We start from the raw sequence: 15,577 nt of genomic DNA, 5'->3' as shown, positions 1-15,577 counted from the left end.
TGGATGTAGAGTTCTACTTTCAATGAATTCATCCTTAAGGGATGTCTTTATCCAAACTGTGTGTTCCTCTGTACCTGTCAGCTTTCCCCTAGCCTTTATCCAAAAAACAAAAACAAACCCCTCTAAACCTGTTCAAGTTTACATGCCAGCACTCTGCTTCTGTACATCTGATCACCTCTACACTGATATTTCCAACTGAAAAAGTTATTTTTTTATCTTTCAGTACATTTATATATCTATAGGTTTATTGTACATGTGCATCACAATATTTTAACTTTAAAAGGAGTATGTCAAGTTGCCCATATCTTAAATGTTAGTTACTTGAAAATCTTTCCAATGGGATTTACAATGCCTTTTATATTTTAAGGTCGCAATCCTTATAGCTGTTCTGTGTGGGGCAAAGAGTATGTGTTTTGACAAATTTTATATTTAATACTCCAGTTTACTGTTTTTAAATGTCCCAAATAATAACCTATGTTTGCATAGAATCATAAAAACAGCATTTATATTGGCTGTGCAGTAGTAGTTGACTGACTAACAAGCATTATTCTGAAGTGTGTTCATAGTCATAGTTAAATTATTAAGCTAACTGGACTGATACTTTTTGTTTCAAATTTGAAGTGGAGTTGAAAATTAGCATTTCTTTCTCTGTCATAGTAAATGACAAAATCATTAGAAACACAATATTTAGAATTTTATTAAAAGGAGAGGACAACCAAAGAGAATATTAAAAAAAAGAAAATATATTTTGGATGTGAGAAATCAGTATCAATTCTGTAATATTAACATTGTTTATTTTCTGCAGTTATACAAAACAGGTAAGAATTATTAAATATGAAGTTTACATGTAGTATATTAACATTTCTGGTATTTTTGTTTTCAGTACAATATCAGTCATCTCTTTTATAACATTATCAAAGAGTGAACCACGAGTTTTCTAAATTTCTGTATAATGTCTCTTTAATGTTATTAAAAAGAACAGAGCATTAACTGAGCTTTTTTATTTTTTCAGCTAGTGGATAAACTTAATACCAATACAGATATGGAAGAAGTGATAAGTGATTATAATATGGTAAGAGTATAAGTATTTGCCATGTTAATAAAACACACAGTCAAAACTAATATATATATATATATATATATATATATATATATATATATATATATATAAAACAGTTTCAGTCCTTCAAATATTTATACATGCGCATGATTTTGTTGACCTAAACAGTCCTCTTTACTGTAATGGGGTTGTTCACGTGAGTAATGTTAGAGTAATGCTAGAGTTTGCAGGTTTATGACCCATACAATGTCAGTGGAGCAGCTTCTGCATGTTAAGCATGCACATAAATGTTTAGAGGACTGAGGCCTTAGTTATAGATTTATGAAAGCAAAAAAAACTCTGTGTTGTCTCAAAGTTTAGCAAACACTTTATAATTGTTTTCCATAAATAGGATTCATAGTTTTTAAAAAAAATAAATACATTAAAAGTTTCTGATGTAAGAAATATCTCGAGTTTCTTATATGTTTTCAGTGAATCCAGTCCTATTTCTTGCTTTCCAAGGAAGTACATTTATAAAACTTAGATCTTGACTATCCCCTGAAAATGCTGCATATTAAATGTAGTATCCTGGCATCCCAGATCCATTTTGTTAAAATACTGTGGTTGACATCCTAAGCCAACATCTTTTGAGCCACAGTTATTGAAAGCTTTTGAAAAGATTGACTTAAACCTTTTCATCCAGCTGTTCTGATCCTAATGCTGGGATATCTATATTGGCCAGTGACTCAATTGCTCTTAGAATCACACTCAAACCCTGTGATGTTTCTATAAGATAAGAGACATAAGATAAGATGTCTCCCCATCCAAAATACCAGTATTCACATACTATATATACTCGTTCATAAACTAACTTTTTTTGGAAAAAAAATCCTGCTGTAAAGAGCAGGGGTTGGCTTATGAATGAGAGTACTTCCCAAACCGATGGAAGCAATGTGACCTAAAGAACCTGTTGGCTGGGAGCTGAGAAGCTTCGTGCTGTAGCCAACATATCCCTCAGACCATGCTGCTTCCTGAGCCTTGGGAGCTGATAGGCTCTGTACCTGCAGCCACCACTAGGGTTGCAGTGGCAGGTGGGCAAGGCGGGCCGTATGGCTGATCTACATGCAGCCAAGATAGAAGACCAGTGGGCAGGGACTCATTAGCCAGTGGGAGCCACAGGAAGCAGTGTAGGCTGAGGGATGTGCTGGCTATAGGCATGGAGTCTCTCAGCTTCCACTGGCTGAGAACAGCAAACAGCATCTAATGGGAGCTGAAAGGGTCCGCCTATAGCTACCATGTCCCTCAGCCCACGCTGACGCTGAGGAGCTGGGACTATGTTGGGTTATAAACAGGTCATTGACTTTTAACATTTTTTTTCTGTAAGTTTGGAGGGTTGGCTTATGAACGAATGGGCTTATGTTCAAGTACATACACATATCACACATTATTTTGATGGAAGGCACAGAAAACTAACCCATTTGAGAGGCTATCCGAGGCACCAGTCTTCCTTGTAAAATTCCACATACTTTTTACTTGTTCTTCATTCTCCTCCATACTCTGTTCTTCAAGAGATTCCATTGCAATAATGGGTCTATGGTGTGTTCAGAAGTAAATACGTATCACCTGTGCTTTCCCTAGAAGTTCTTTCTTGATTTCATAAGTCTACCGAAGGGTTCCTCCAAGCACTAAAAAACAGGACTATGTAGCACTTTAAAGACTAACAAGATGGTTTATTAGGTGATGAGCTTTCGTGGGCCAGACCCACTTCCTCAGATCAAATAGTGGAGGAAAATTGGCATATGTGTTCATTTTTTTGATTGTATCCTTTGGTATATATGGTTGCGCCAATTTTCTTCCACTATTTGATCTGAGGAAGTGGATCTGGCCCACGAAAGCTCATCACCTAATAAACCATCTTGTTAGTCTTTAAAGTGCTACATAGTCCTGTTTTTTGCTTCAGCTACACCAGACTAACCCGGCTACATTTCTATCACTATTCCAAGCACCAAGACTGTGCCAGTGCTCACTTTGTTCATAGCTGGGAAGAACTTTTCTTTGTAAAGTAGCCTGAGAAGCCAGTGAGGATAGCTTTTACCCCAAGTAATCCAACTTGATGATTAATAAAAACATTGATGTGCAGTTTCTGTGATTATAGTACCCATTCAAATGCCGGCTTTCAGTGGGAATTACAGTTACAGAATACATATATGCAGGATCAGATATGCTTTTGGATTAAGAGGCCACTGCTATTCCTTCCCACTTCCATTTTGGTCTTCCATTCCGCTTGTTCATTCAAATGCATGTATAACTTTCTATGAATTTTTAGTGTTTATATTTTCATTAGTGGCAAAGATCTTTTCATGCAGAAATGTAACTCACTAATTATTCATTTTTTAACAGCTAAAAACTCAAAATGACCGAGAAGCTCAAAGTATTGATATAATTTTTACAGAGAGACAAGCGTAAGTACATCAGATATCAGAAAATTGAATTTTAGTATAAAATAGCTTATTAAAATGAGTCAGGATGAAGAAATGATTTAACTGGTCAGACAATTTTTAACTCAAAAAATATTCCCTAAGAGTTGGTTGTATTCTCTACAAGTGTCACTGAATAAGGTTCGTAAGGATTAAAACTTCAGTCCCTCAGTCAACTTAGTGTTTAAAGTATATTTAAAATATTTTCAATACATTTTAATAAAGAAATTGATTTCTAAATAACTTAAAATATATAATGGATTTGTTCTCATAAGTCAATCAGAATTTATCAGGTCAATCATACAAGGTGTACTGTCACTACAGCATTTATGTTCATCAAGTAAATGAAGCTATATAAAAAAATTATGTAAGAATCAGTGTCACCTTTAAAAAAAACAATTTGTTCTTTGACAGCATTTAGTCTCTCATCAAGATTGTTTTAAAGTTTGATTTCCTGACTGAAACAAGTAAATATTGTCATAGCCATCATAACATAATTACAATGAGTTGTTTTGTGATTTCTGATTATTCTAAAAATGGTCACATCCCTGCCAACTGTTTTATATAATTTTCTATAATTTGCTTTTACAATTGGCGCCAGTTCTACCCCCATAAATTCCTGAAACAATAGCATATATTCCAGTGGGTCTGTTTGAAGGTAGATTTGGGCCATTAATGTTTCCAGTCTTGATTTTTTACACAATCTAAAGATTTTATGACTTCAATAAAAAAACAGTGAAATGGTAAGGACATTGCTATCCATTGTATTTTATGAACCCTTTTGTGAAATAATAAGAAATATATTTTCTTTTAATATTAAAAACTGTCCATTTTCTCATTTACTATACATTATTCCTTAAATGAAATGTTTCCCTATATCTCAACAACTTGATTTTAAGAATATTTGAAAATCTTGAGGAGATTCATCTATTTGCAGTTTAAAAACTGAAATGCCTCAATCTTTTCTTTACATGGTTAAAAATATGTTCTACATTGGCAGTTTTCATAACATTAAAGAGACATCAGTCAACAGTGGAATAAAATAAAGTATTCAGTATGTGATAATGGTATTTTGTTCATGGATGGATGTAAGTGATGTGGGGGACATGGTGAAACAGCCTTTTGTTTTGCTTACTCAAACAACTATTTTTTGTTTATGAATAAATAAAACTGAATGTGGCTTAGCTAGAAAATCCTAGTTGCTCTATTCAATGTTCTTAGTTTTGCCTAATGGCTAGAGAATTGAATTAGGACTCGGAAGACCTGGGTTCAAGTGTTACTGCTGCCAGTGGCCTGCTGGGACATGTCATTTCACCACACTTTGTCTCAGTTCCTGGCTGTAAAACAGAAGTAATGATGCTATCATTGTAAAGTGTTTTGAAATCTACTGATGAAAAAATAATATATAAGAACTTGGTGTAATTTTTCCCTATTATAATTACACAGTGAGATTTTTAGTGTCGGACTATGCTTATATATTTTAAAATATTTGTTACTGTGGTAATGCATGCACATCACCAGATTTCTTACCTATTCATTTAATACAATATGTAGCACACATTTGTCCAAAAGCTTTGTTTTCAATCTATAATATATACTAGAAATATTTATTTAAAATATTTTGAATGTATTGATCCTATATAATCAGCTCTTGAAAAGTCAAAATATCATCCATTATATACGAATTTAAACCTTTTCAGTTAATCCAGGGTCATCTATATATTTGTCCTCAATAAAACCATCCTCATCAAGTGTGAATATATGAGTTTGTTCAAATATTACAGTGGGATATTGCTCACTGATGTTTAATACTGATGGAGGAGTGCCCAGATCAGTTGTAAACTCCTTTTCAAACATTTCTGGTTCCTGCTCTTCCAGACGATGGTGATTGTAGCTGATCAAGTAGCGGTACCACATTGGGAATTTTATGGCAATAAGAATCAGTAATGAAGTGCTTAGGACAAAAACCACAACACCCAGCAGAAAGGCCCAAGTTTTGCCAAGAGGTGGAGAACCTTTAAGAATACAAAGGAAAGTAAAATCACATTAAATAAAATATCTTAAACCAAAACAACCAACTCTCCTTGCATAATACCCAAAAAAAACCCTGTAATACTAATTGCTTTATGGACAGATAAGGGACTTTTGGAAACAAACTACTAGAGGAATTCTTGACTCTTTCGTATTTTATTAATAGTACAGGCAGTCCCCGGGTTACGTACAAGATAGGGACTATAGGTTTGTTCTTAAGTTGAATTTGTATGTAAGTCGGAACTGGCTCCAGATTCAGCTGCTGCCACTGAAACTGACCAGGGGCTGATTACAGGAAGCCGGAGGCAGAGTTGCTCTGCGCCCAGTTTCCTGGAATCAGCCTGATCAGTTTCAACAGCTGCTGAATCTGGAGCCTGGGACAGAACAGCTGGGGCGCTGCCCGGTAGGTTCCCACAGGACCAACCCAGCAGCACCCCAGCTGCTCTACCCGAGGCGTCCTGCAACAAAAGCCTGGTCTGCTGGGGGGGGGGCGCACTAGCTGCGCCCCCTCCCCCCCAGCAGACCAGGGAGACCCGAGCAAAGCCGCACAGGCGGAGGGACCCCGCTGCCCATGCGGCTTTGCTCCTTTGCCCCTGAGCAAAGCCGCACAGGCGGCGGGATGCCGCCTGTGTGGCTTTGCTCCTGTCTCCCTGGTCTGCTGGGGGGGTCCAGCAAAGCTGCTGGACCCCCCCAGCAGACCAGGGACACCCGAGCAAAGCCGCCGCCTGGACCCCCCCAGCGGCTTTGCTGGACCCCCCCCAGCAGACCAGGGGGACAGGAGCAAAGCTGCCCAGGCGGCGGGGGTCCCGCTGCCTGGGAGGCTTTGCTCCTGGGCAGCTTTGCTCCCGGGCAAATGAGCAAAGCCGCCCAGGCGGCGGCTTTGCTCAGGTGTTCCTGGTCTGCTGGGGAGGTTCAGCGGCTTTGCTGGACCGCCCCAGCAGACCAGGGAGACCGGGAGAAGCTTTTCTCGCCCCGGAGGACACGAGTGGTGACCCGCCGCCCGTAAGCTCCGGGGCGAGAAAAGCCCCGTTCGTAAATGCGGATCCGACATAAGTCGGATCCGTGTAAGTCGGGGACTGCCTGTATACCATGTTTGAGCAACCAAAATCTGCACTGGGGACACTTTTTCTACATATGGGTGCCTACGTCCATATTTTCACCCTCAGGATACTCAGAATGTTCTGTGTGGCCAAGTTTAACTAAGTAACTTTCTTTCAGAACTGAAGGTCTGATTAAATGTTCTGGGCACAGTCCATGAATCATTATTCAGATCTGAAGTGAACTTTAGGTTCATTTCTAGGATAGGACAATAGAACATGAAATTGATTTTCATTTTCAAATTTCAAGCTGAACGTGATTGCAGTCTAGAACATCTACATCAGTCACTTTTTAACTTTCATTCATTTTGTACGTTCCCCTCCCCCCACCAGATTCATTTTCTTTATGTTGAAAATCCCAAGAGACCATAACTGCCAAAAATATCTACTCGCAAATCTACCATGTGTGTTCACAGTGCCCGATGAATTATGGCAGCTAATGCATCCTAAAGGATTTTGAGGTTGTGATAGCCTCATAGGTATAAATCTATCCAGAAATTAGTGTCCCTTCTTCCCACTTCTTTCACTTTTGTTCTATTGGTCTCTCTATGCAATGGTGACATGGGCTCAGGAGAAGGCTGTGAAGCTGGTACTCTGAGAGGTGGATGAGAGAGAGAATTAATTGTGGGTAAAAAGTAGGGATGTTAGAGTTTAACCTATTAACCATTTAACTGTTACGCTCACGCTGATCAGTTAATGGTATCAGTTAAATTCAACCAACTCCTGGGGAAGTGGCTTCACTGTGGCAGGGCAGCAAAGCCTCCTCCCCGGGAACTGAATGGGAAGGAATGCCGCTTCACTCCCACGGAAGTGGCACTGCCACAGAGAAGCCTTCTCCTCTGGAGTCCAGCGGACTAGGGTTGCCCATTCTCCCAGGGAGGAGGTCACCTCCCCGGGAGCTGAGTGGGCAAGAAATGCCCATTCCACTCATGGGGAGGCTTTGCTGCGGGCTCTGCAGTATAAAGCTAAGCGTCTGTAACTGCTAAGATTTTTAGCAGTTACAGGGTTACCATAATAAATGATTTTTAACATCCCTAGAAAAATGGGGAGGTAAGATATCAAAGGGGAGGGGAAGTCCAAAATGAACACCAGTGATCAGGGATGTGTAAATCAATAGACCGTGTTTGCATGCCAAGAACAAAACTAAAAATGGAAAGGAGCCTTTCACAGATAGAAGATTGTGAGCAGTATAACTGGGTGACTGAATTGTAGTTCATTTAGAACAGTGATTCTAAAACTTTTTTTTAATAAGTCCCCTTTCTCCCCCCTCCCCAAAAAAGTACCCATTTAAAAGAAAATTATAAGTACTCCCAGTACCTAAAATTTTCAGACACACAATTTTTTTTTCCTACACATTTGTTTAGACAATTTAATTGTAGCCGGGCAGGTGATGAAATTTTTGGTTGTAAAAAGTACAAAAATAATAAAGCGCTATAAAACTTAAAACAAAAATTCAATTTTCTCCAAATTTCAGTTATTTAATTATTTATTTATTATTTAAATATTTCTACCCCGCCTTTCTATATAAATTTTTCAAGTTGTGTCGACGTACTCCTCAGACTTCTCTCGAGTACCCCAAGGGTACTCGTACCACTGGTTGAGAAACACTGGTTTAGAATACAAACACTTAGCTCATTATTTGAACCTCAGATCTCCTCACATCATTAGTTTATGTATATTATTTTATAATATTCCATAATGGAATTGTAATTCAGGTCAGTTTTGAGCTCTTGATAAAGTTAAGCATGACATAAATTCCACATAATGTGAACACAATATTTCTGTGCCTAAGTGCATGGCATTTCCCATATCACTGGCTTATTTTTGAGATGCGCCCCATAGAAGTAGTACTGGACAGTGCTATTATGAAGTAGTGAAATGAAACATCAGTATATCACCTGGATGTGATGCATTGCTCCTAATACTGTTGTTTGAAGAGTCGAGAGAAGATGTTAAAATGACAATGGTTTTAGGACTAATGGTAGATTTAGAAAGTGCAGCCTTTGTGAGAGAGCCTCTTCCTGAGTCACAATCAGATTTTTGGATAGGTGCCGTCTTGATGGAAAATTTGTTCCAGGCATTTGGATATTCACACAAAGTGTCATTTTCATGTTCTGAAAGTATGAATAATAAAGGGTCATGAGAGATGATAGGATCTGTTCTGCAGTGTGAGAAATTATAGTATATAAGTGAGTTTTCTTATTAATTTACAATATTAAATTGTATTTCATTCTTGATGACAAGCCTGATGAGGCTTAACTCATGTAAGATCAGGATAATGATGGTTGATTGGAGAGGAATAAATACTGTAGAGGCGTTACTTTTGTAAGTATTGTAATGGACTCATTGCTGCTGTTGTCAAAACTTACCTAGCTTCACATATGAGAGATTCAACCATTTCTGTAAATGGAGCAGGCCACAGGAACAATTCCATGGATTTCTTTTTAAGTTAATTCTAAATGGTTTAAATGGTGCTTTTATATCCAAGTGCTCCAACAAATTGCCCTGTAGACTCAAAACCATCAGGTTTTTCAGCATTGTAAATATGTAAGAATCCATCTGGAATATTTTATTATGATTTAGATACAATGTGGATAGTTGATTTAGACCTGCAAATGCAGCCTGTTCAATTGTATTGATACAATTATGACTTATATCTAGAATTGTGAGTTTTGACAGCTTGTAGAAGGTATTATTATATAGCACAGTAATGGCATTTTCATTGAGATACAATTCAGTCAAGTTAATAAATAGCTGAAGAACCTTTTTGTCAGTTCTGTTTAAAAGAATGCTGTTGTTACTTAGATACAATTTAGTAACATTTTTACTTAAGGTAGGAATAGAAGAGTAATTCTTTGCAGATTCCTCACAAATGACCTGTTGAAGGGAGAGAGAAAAACAATATAAATTACAAAATATTTTCTAATAGAAAGGATTGATGTGGGCTCTTGCAGTGCAAAAACCCCTTGTAACCAAGCATGCCATCTCTTTGAGATCCAGAGAGAAAGCCCTGGACCCATACTATTCTGTTCTGATTTTCTTTAAAATATACTTGTGGGATAAGGTTCATGGTCACTGGGGTGGTGAATATCATCTAATGGAAGCAATTTTGGAATTCCAACAGGAAGGAAAGGTGACAAAGCACCACCAGCTCCATCCCTTGTGAGGGGATTAACCTGGGAGTTAATGGCCCAAGGCAATTAGAAATGTAATGTGAAGGTTTGGCCAGGCCTACTAGGAAGAGGGGCTTAGTATAAAAAGAAGTATCTTCCTACATAACAGGGAGATCCCTGAAGATAAGCTATGCCTGAATGAAAGGAAGTGGGCAAGAGTTGGAGAGAGAACTAATTTTTGTTTTTTCTTTATTTTTTGTTTCATCTCTAAAGATGCTAGTTTTAATAAGATTTTCATTTGTGGAGAAGGATTGAGTTCACTAAAAATTAATTTTTTATTGCAACCAAAGTACTTAAACTAATTTGGTTTTCTGGGTTGAAACTAACCTACCTGCAGTCATCTCTACTTTGAGAGTCTATTGTCTACTCTGATTTTATTCTTCATGCCAATGAGTACACTGAAACCTGTTTTATTTTTACAAAAGGGTGGATTTCTCTTTTAGTGTGTGTGCAGTTTGCTCTTTGACAAGTTAGTGCAAAGATAAATAGTAAAGTTAGTTTTAGACAAGTGGGCAGCAAGTTACTACCTTAATGTAAGCAGTGTAATCAATATAACAGCAGTTTAGTTACCCAGTTGTGAATCGTGACACCCAAACTATAAGTACAAGAAGGAGGGACCGATTAAACTAAAATTCTCTTTGGAAAGAGTGAGGTGAAAAATGAAATTCTATTATCTCATTACTTAAAAACAATAAGGAGTCCTGTGGCACTTCAAAAACTAATGGATTTATTTGGGCATAAGCTTTCATGGGCAAAAACGCACTTCATCAGATGTAAGAGGCTAACATGGCTACCCATGTGATTCATATTATTGTTATTATTTTCAAAAGCTGTGAGGCTGACTGTGAATAGCTGAACCCTATCAACTCTCTTGTCTTTAGTGGTATTTGAAAGTGCTCAGTCTCTTAGTTTTTTGAGTCTGTTCCAAAACTAATTGGAGTCAGGGCGAAAGACAGTTGACTTCAGTGGAATTTGGATTGAAATCTGAGAATGTAACCATATCAAATAGATTTTTTTCAATTCAATAAAATACAAAATGGAGCTTTGTCATAATTATTTGCATTGTCCAAGTAAGAGAGAGTCATTTTTGTTCCTTTTCTACATGGTCTTCTACCATTAGGTTGTTGGATATCTATCTAGCTATAGGTATACTGTAATATATTGAGGAGGCTGAAGATGAGGCTATTGTTAAAATACAAGTCTTTGATCTAAAACAGGGCTATTTGACTTTGAAAGCCCCAGGAGTCACAGTGATATTCTCAGCACATGCCGAGGTTCACAACTTAAGTGTGGTTGCATATACATGCAAATATATAAGCAAATAGATGCAAACATCTTTTTCACACTAATGAGCGTGAATATAAAGATTAAGGCAAGACTACACAATGCATAGGCCCCAGTTAAGTCAGTTCTGCTGATATTAATAAAATGCAATCGAGAGAAGTTGTTATAGAAAGATCCTGAGAATAGCATGGGTGCAGAAGGTCACCAATGAGGAATTATATAGGAAGATACAGCTGAAAGAGCAGAAGAAGATTATACAATGGAAGTTACAGCTATTCGGGCATATCTGCAGAACGAACGACGAGCAAAAAGTAAAGACCTTGGTATTCGGCATAATGGATGGTCCGAATAGGAGAGGCAGACCCTACAGAGAATATGTAGATGATATAGCAGATTGGTGTGGAACTAGTCTACAGAAACTAAGCCTCTCTGAACTGGACAGGGAAAGATGGAAGGAAATAGTGAGGGCGGCATCAAACACCAATGGGTGTTGAGTCCATGGTTGATGATGATGATGATGAATATTTACCTGATTTCCACCCATATGACAGCACTTTTAATGAGCAATGACAATCCAGGAATTTAACTACTAAAACACATATCAACAAAGGACCATTATTGATTTTTTTGTTTGTTTTGTTTTGGCTCCTACCACGGGCTGCGTGTTGAGCCCTGTGTAAACCCAAACTGTTTGTGGGCCTCAAACAAATAGGTCATAGGCTGCATGCGGCCCACGGGCCATGTGTTGAGTAGCCGTAATGTAAAGGAATCACCTCTCTGTGGAGTATCTAAGAAAATGATAAAAAATTAAAACAGTTTGGTTTAAAACTTACAGATTGAGAAGTAATAGTGCATTCACCCGTGACTGGATTTGAAAATACTGCTCCAATCCAGATCATTAGCCAAGTGATTTTCATCTTCAAAGTCTAGAAAAGAGAATATTTTTGTATGTTAGGACCAACATTTATATTGCTTTATTATTAGTTTAAAGGCATGCTCCTGGTTTTAGTCATGTAAACAAAAGTTGATTTATAGTTGAAAGAAATGATTCATCATAACTTCTTGTGTTTTTGTCTTATGTAAATATTGCTAAGAACCTAAATAAGACTACATCCCTCTGTCAAAGGTGTGTCTAGACTATGTCCCTCTTTCGAAAGAGGAATATAAATTAGACACTTCAAAATTGCAAATGAAGCCAGGATTTGAATTTCCTGCGCTTTGTTTGCATAATCGCATCATAGTGCTCTTTTGAAAAAGTGCTATTTCAAAAGTGAAACCACAATCTAGACATGGTTCTTTTGAAAATAGAAGCCTTTTCCAAAAGATCCTGTAATCCGAGGCTTCCATTTTCGAAAGAACTGCATCTAGATTGCGATTTCACTTTCGAAATAGTGCTTTTTCGAAAGAGCACCATAATGTGATTATGCAAATGAAGAGTGGGAAATTCAAATCCCGGCTTCATTTGCAATTTCAAAGTGTCTAATTTATATCCCTCTGTTGAATATTATTGCAATTTGTATAAGGGAAACAAATCTTTACAAGTTGTTAAATGGTGAAACTGTTTAAAAAAAAAAAACAATTCTGTCTACATTTTTTCTTATGTAAATCAGTCAGTTTCTTTCACTGTGAAAAGACCCATCAGCATACAAGCCAAAATATGTTCATGATTTTAAATTATTATAAAATAATCAAGGCATACTATTGAAGAATGATCTATTAAAATAGATGTTTTTTAAAAAATTAGTCATTTGGAAAAAAAATCAGGCAGACAGACATCATTAATATCTTAACATTCTCCCATGATCTGAGCCCATACATGCTTTCTTTGAATATGTTTCAAAAATGGCTTCTTAGGAGTTTTCATTTCATAGTGATGTCCTCTACAATTCCTACATTAGTTAAAAAACAAATACAAAATGCAATTTTCAAGAGTAAATTAGGAAGAAGTGTAGCTTGTAAAATCAGAAACATTTTCCTTTCCAAAAGACTCGGGCTGCTTTCTAATCTTTTAACAAAGTATAATGCAGTAGTTTGGCTCGTGAAGAGCTCATATTGATTGAGGAGCCCAGGGTGTCTTTAATATGAGATCTATTTCCAGTCTGACAATCAAATTATATAAACAAAATTATTTTCCCACACATTTAAGACTATTAAGCTGGCTTTGAAAAAAAAATCTATAAAGTATCTTACCTTTTTTATTTTTAAAGAGAGAATATGTATAGTTGTGTGTTTCCTGTGCATTAAAAAGAGGAAAGATGTTGCAACAGCATTTTACTTTGTTTTTAACCTTTGTACTCTGTGACCAGGCAGGTAGCTAAAAATAAATAAATAAAAGGCTAGAACTTCCTTAGCAAAAGATTGACTAGGTTGAGCAATTTCTTATAGTCATCTTAGTTATTTGGATCTATAGTCACTAAGGAAGTCTGGTGGTAATATGCTTAGGCCTCTTAATTTCAGATCACATAGGAAAAATCAAGTTAAAACATCGCAGGAGCTTACACAAAGGATGAGTTGTGGTTAACTGAAGAATGTTTAAGAGAAAAGGCTTATTTTATAAGTGAGGCTAGTAATCAGAATTAAAATCTGCAGATCTTTACATATGTGGAAAATTTTAAATGAAAATTCATGGTTTGCAAGCCTCACATTTTTTTAGTTTGTTGTATTGTAAAGGTGATATAATTCAAGCACTTATCTTTAGTAGTATCTTAAATCTGACACATAATCCATCTTTATTTAGGAGGAACCATTGCATGGTATATCAGTGTTCAAAAAGTTACTTTGATAGGTCTGATCCTATAGTTCAGGGGTGGCCAACCCATTCCAGGCAAAGAGCCAAGATATCCGTGGATCCAGTGCGAAGAACCGGGGCAAAGTTGTCGAGTAAAACAAAACAAAAAAAGTCATTAAGAAAATGCATTCAGAAGCTTTTTGGCCACATCAGGCTCCCGCCAGCCGATGCCATCTTTCATGCTCCATATTTAATGGCCGCACTGGACAGCTCCCCTGCCCCAGTGAGCCCAGGGAGCCGGGAGGAAAGGGCGGTTTCAGGGGTGTGGGAGTGACTTTATGAGCCATGGTGGGGAGGCTTCACAAGCTGCACCCTGGGGGGGGAAGGGCCGCTTGCTGCTCGTGAGCCGCAGGTTGGCCACGGCTGCTATAGTTGTTTTGTGTTCAAAATTGCAGTTGACTTCAGTGAGTTAAATGTTAAGACAGAAGAATCAGGTCCACAATTATACAAAGTGTTTCATATATATTTCAAGCAAAAAATCTATAGTAATGATGCACTTATTTTATCAGATGGACTATATTTCATTCTGAGGAAGGTGGTTGGTTATGTATTATATTTGTGATATTAGATTGTTTTAGGTGGTTAAAACCAGGAATGAGCATCTCTTTGTTTTTATAAATAAACAGTATAGTGAGTTATAACATTACTTTCACTTTCCTCTGTTACTACAGCAAAGAAAAGTTAATTCAAGCAGTGGAAGAAGATATTGAACGTGAAAAACAAGTAGCTGATGACATAATAAAAAATATGTCTCAGGAGAATCAAGCTAAATATGTGGAGATGAAGGATACCAATGAAAAACTGTTACAGGTGGGATTTCTCATATTGTTAGTCTAAGATATATGTAAAATTAGTTCCATGAATTCCACAATATAGTTTGGAATACTAAAGAATTTAATCTGATTAAAGTAAAGGGAAACTTTCAGATAGCATTATCCCCAACATTTCAACTTTGTGCTAGTGCATGAAAACCAGGAAATGAAATTGATTAGAAACAAAATAATACCAAGCATTTTCTATCTGTAGATCTCAACATGGTTTAAAATAAATAAATTATTTTCATTCTCCTCCATCATTACTGTTATTTTACAGATGGGGATATTAAGGTGTGGAAATTAAGGCCTTGAATGAATCCTGCAAATGCTCAGATGCTTAGCAGTAAATGCATGCGTAAAAAATACATGTATAAACTTTGCAGGTTCTAGATCTGAATAACCTGTAAAAGGTCACACTTCAAGTTGTATTCCCTCTCTCTGGGTCATCTGGTATTAGCTACTGTCAGCAGACAGGATACTGGGCTAGATGGACCTTTGGTCTGACCCGATATGGCTGTTCTTATGTTCGTAAATCAGTGACAGAGCAGAGAGCAGAACCCAAGATTTCTGATTCCTTATCCACTACAATAATTGCCTGCCATTTACATAAGAAAATTAAACATCGATGTATTTGAAGTTCTTTGTTTCAGTTATTTAAAGATTAACAAAAGAGATGAAAATAATTTTTAAAAATATTATTTTTTCAATGAACATCTTCCCTTCAAAGAAAAAGTTGGTGAAAGGGTATAATGGTTCATAATTACAGCCAAGATATAAGTAACAGTAATATGAAGCTTAATCACAAAACTGCAATCCTGCAAAGCTGGCAAAGCTCTGCCAGGCACAGATTGGAGGAAGGGGTCTTATCCTATT

At 37.0% G+C, this 15,577-nt stretch overlaps 2 protein-coding genes across 6 annotated transcripts in view; one reads left to right on the top strand and one right to left on the bottom strand.

The window, feature by feature from the left end:
• Nucleotides 1–15,577, top strand: part of IFT74 (intraflagellar transport 74) — a 123,174-nt gene that overhangs the window by 29,287 nt on the left and 78,310 nt on the right. For all 5 annotated transcript variants that reach the window (XM_006127246.4, XM_006127245.4, XM_075931464.1 and 2 more), the window contains 3 exons: nt 1,013–1,072; nt 3,440–3,501; nt 14,561–14,699. In XM_006127246.4, coding sequence (XP_006127308.1) covers nt 1,013–1,072; nt 3,440–3,501; nt 14,561–14,699 — 261 coding nt within the window. The remainder of the gene's footprint in view (nt 1–1,012; nt 1,073–3,439; nt 3,502–14,560; nt 14,700–15,577) is intronic.
• Nucleotides 5,203–13,392, bottom strand: LRRC19 (leucine rich repeat containing 19). Its single transcript, XM_006127243.4, has 5 exons — nt 13,292–13,392; nt 11,935–12,027; nt 9,014–9,521; nt 8,543–8,758; nt 5,203–5,531 (listed from the first exon to the last, which is right to left on the bottom strand). Exons 1-5 carry the CDS (start codon nt 13,340–13,342, stop codon nt 5,203–5,205), a joined length of 1,197 nt encoding a protein of 398 aa, XP_006127305.1. The 5' UTR covers nt 13,343–13,392.

This window comes from Pelodiscus sinensis, chromosome 6, assembly GCF_049634645.1.
Source record: "Pelodiscus sinensis isolate JC-2024 chromosome 6, ASM4963464v1, whole genome shotgun sequence".
NCBI lineage: Eukaryota > Metazoa > Chordata > Testudines > Trionychidae > Pelodiscus > Pelodiscus sinensis.
The sequence above is the reverse complement of the archived record's forward strand: the minus strand, read 5'-3'. Positions and strand labels throughout refer to the sequence as shown.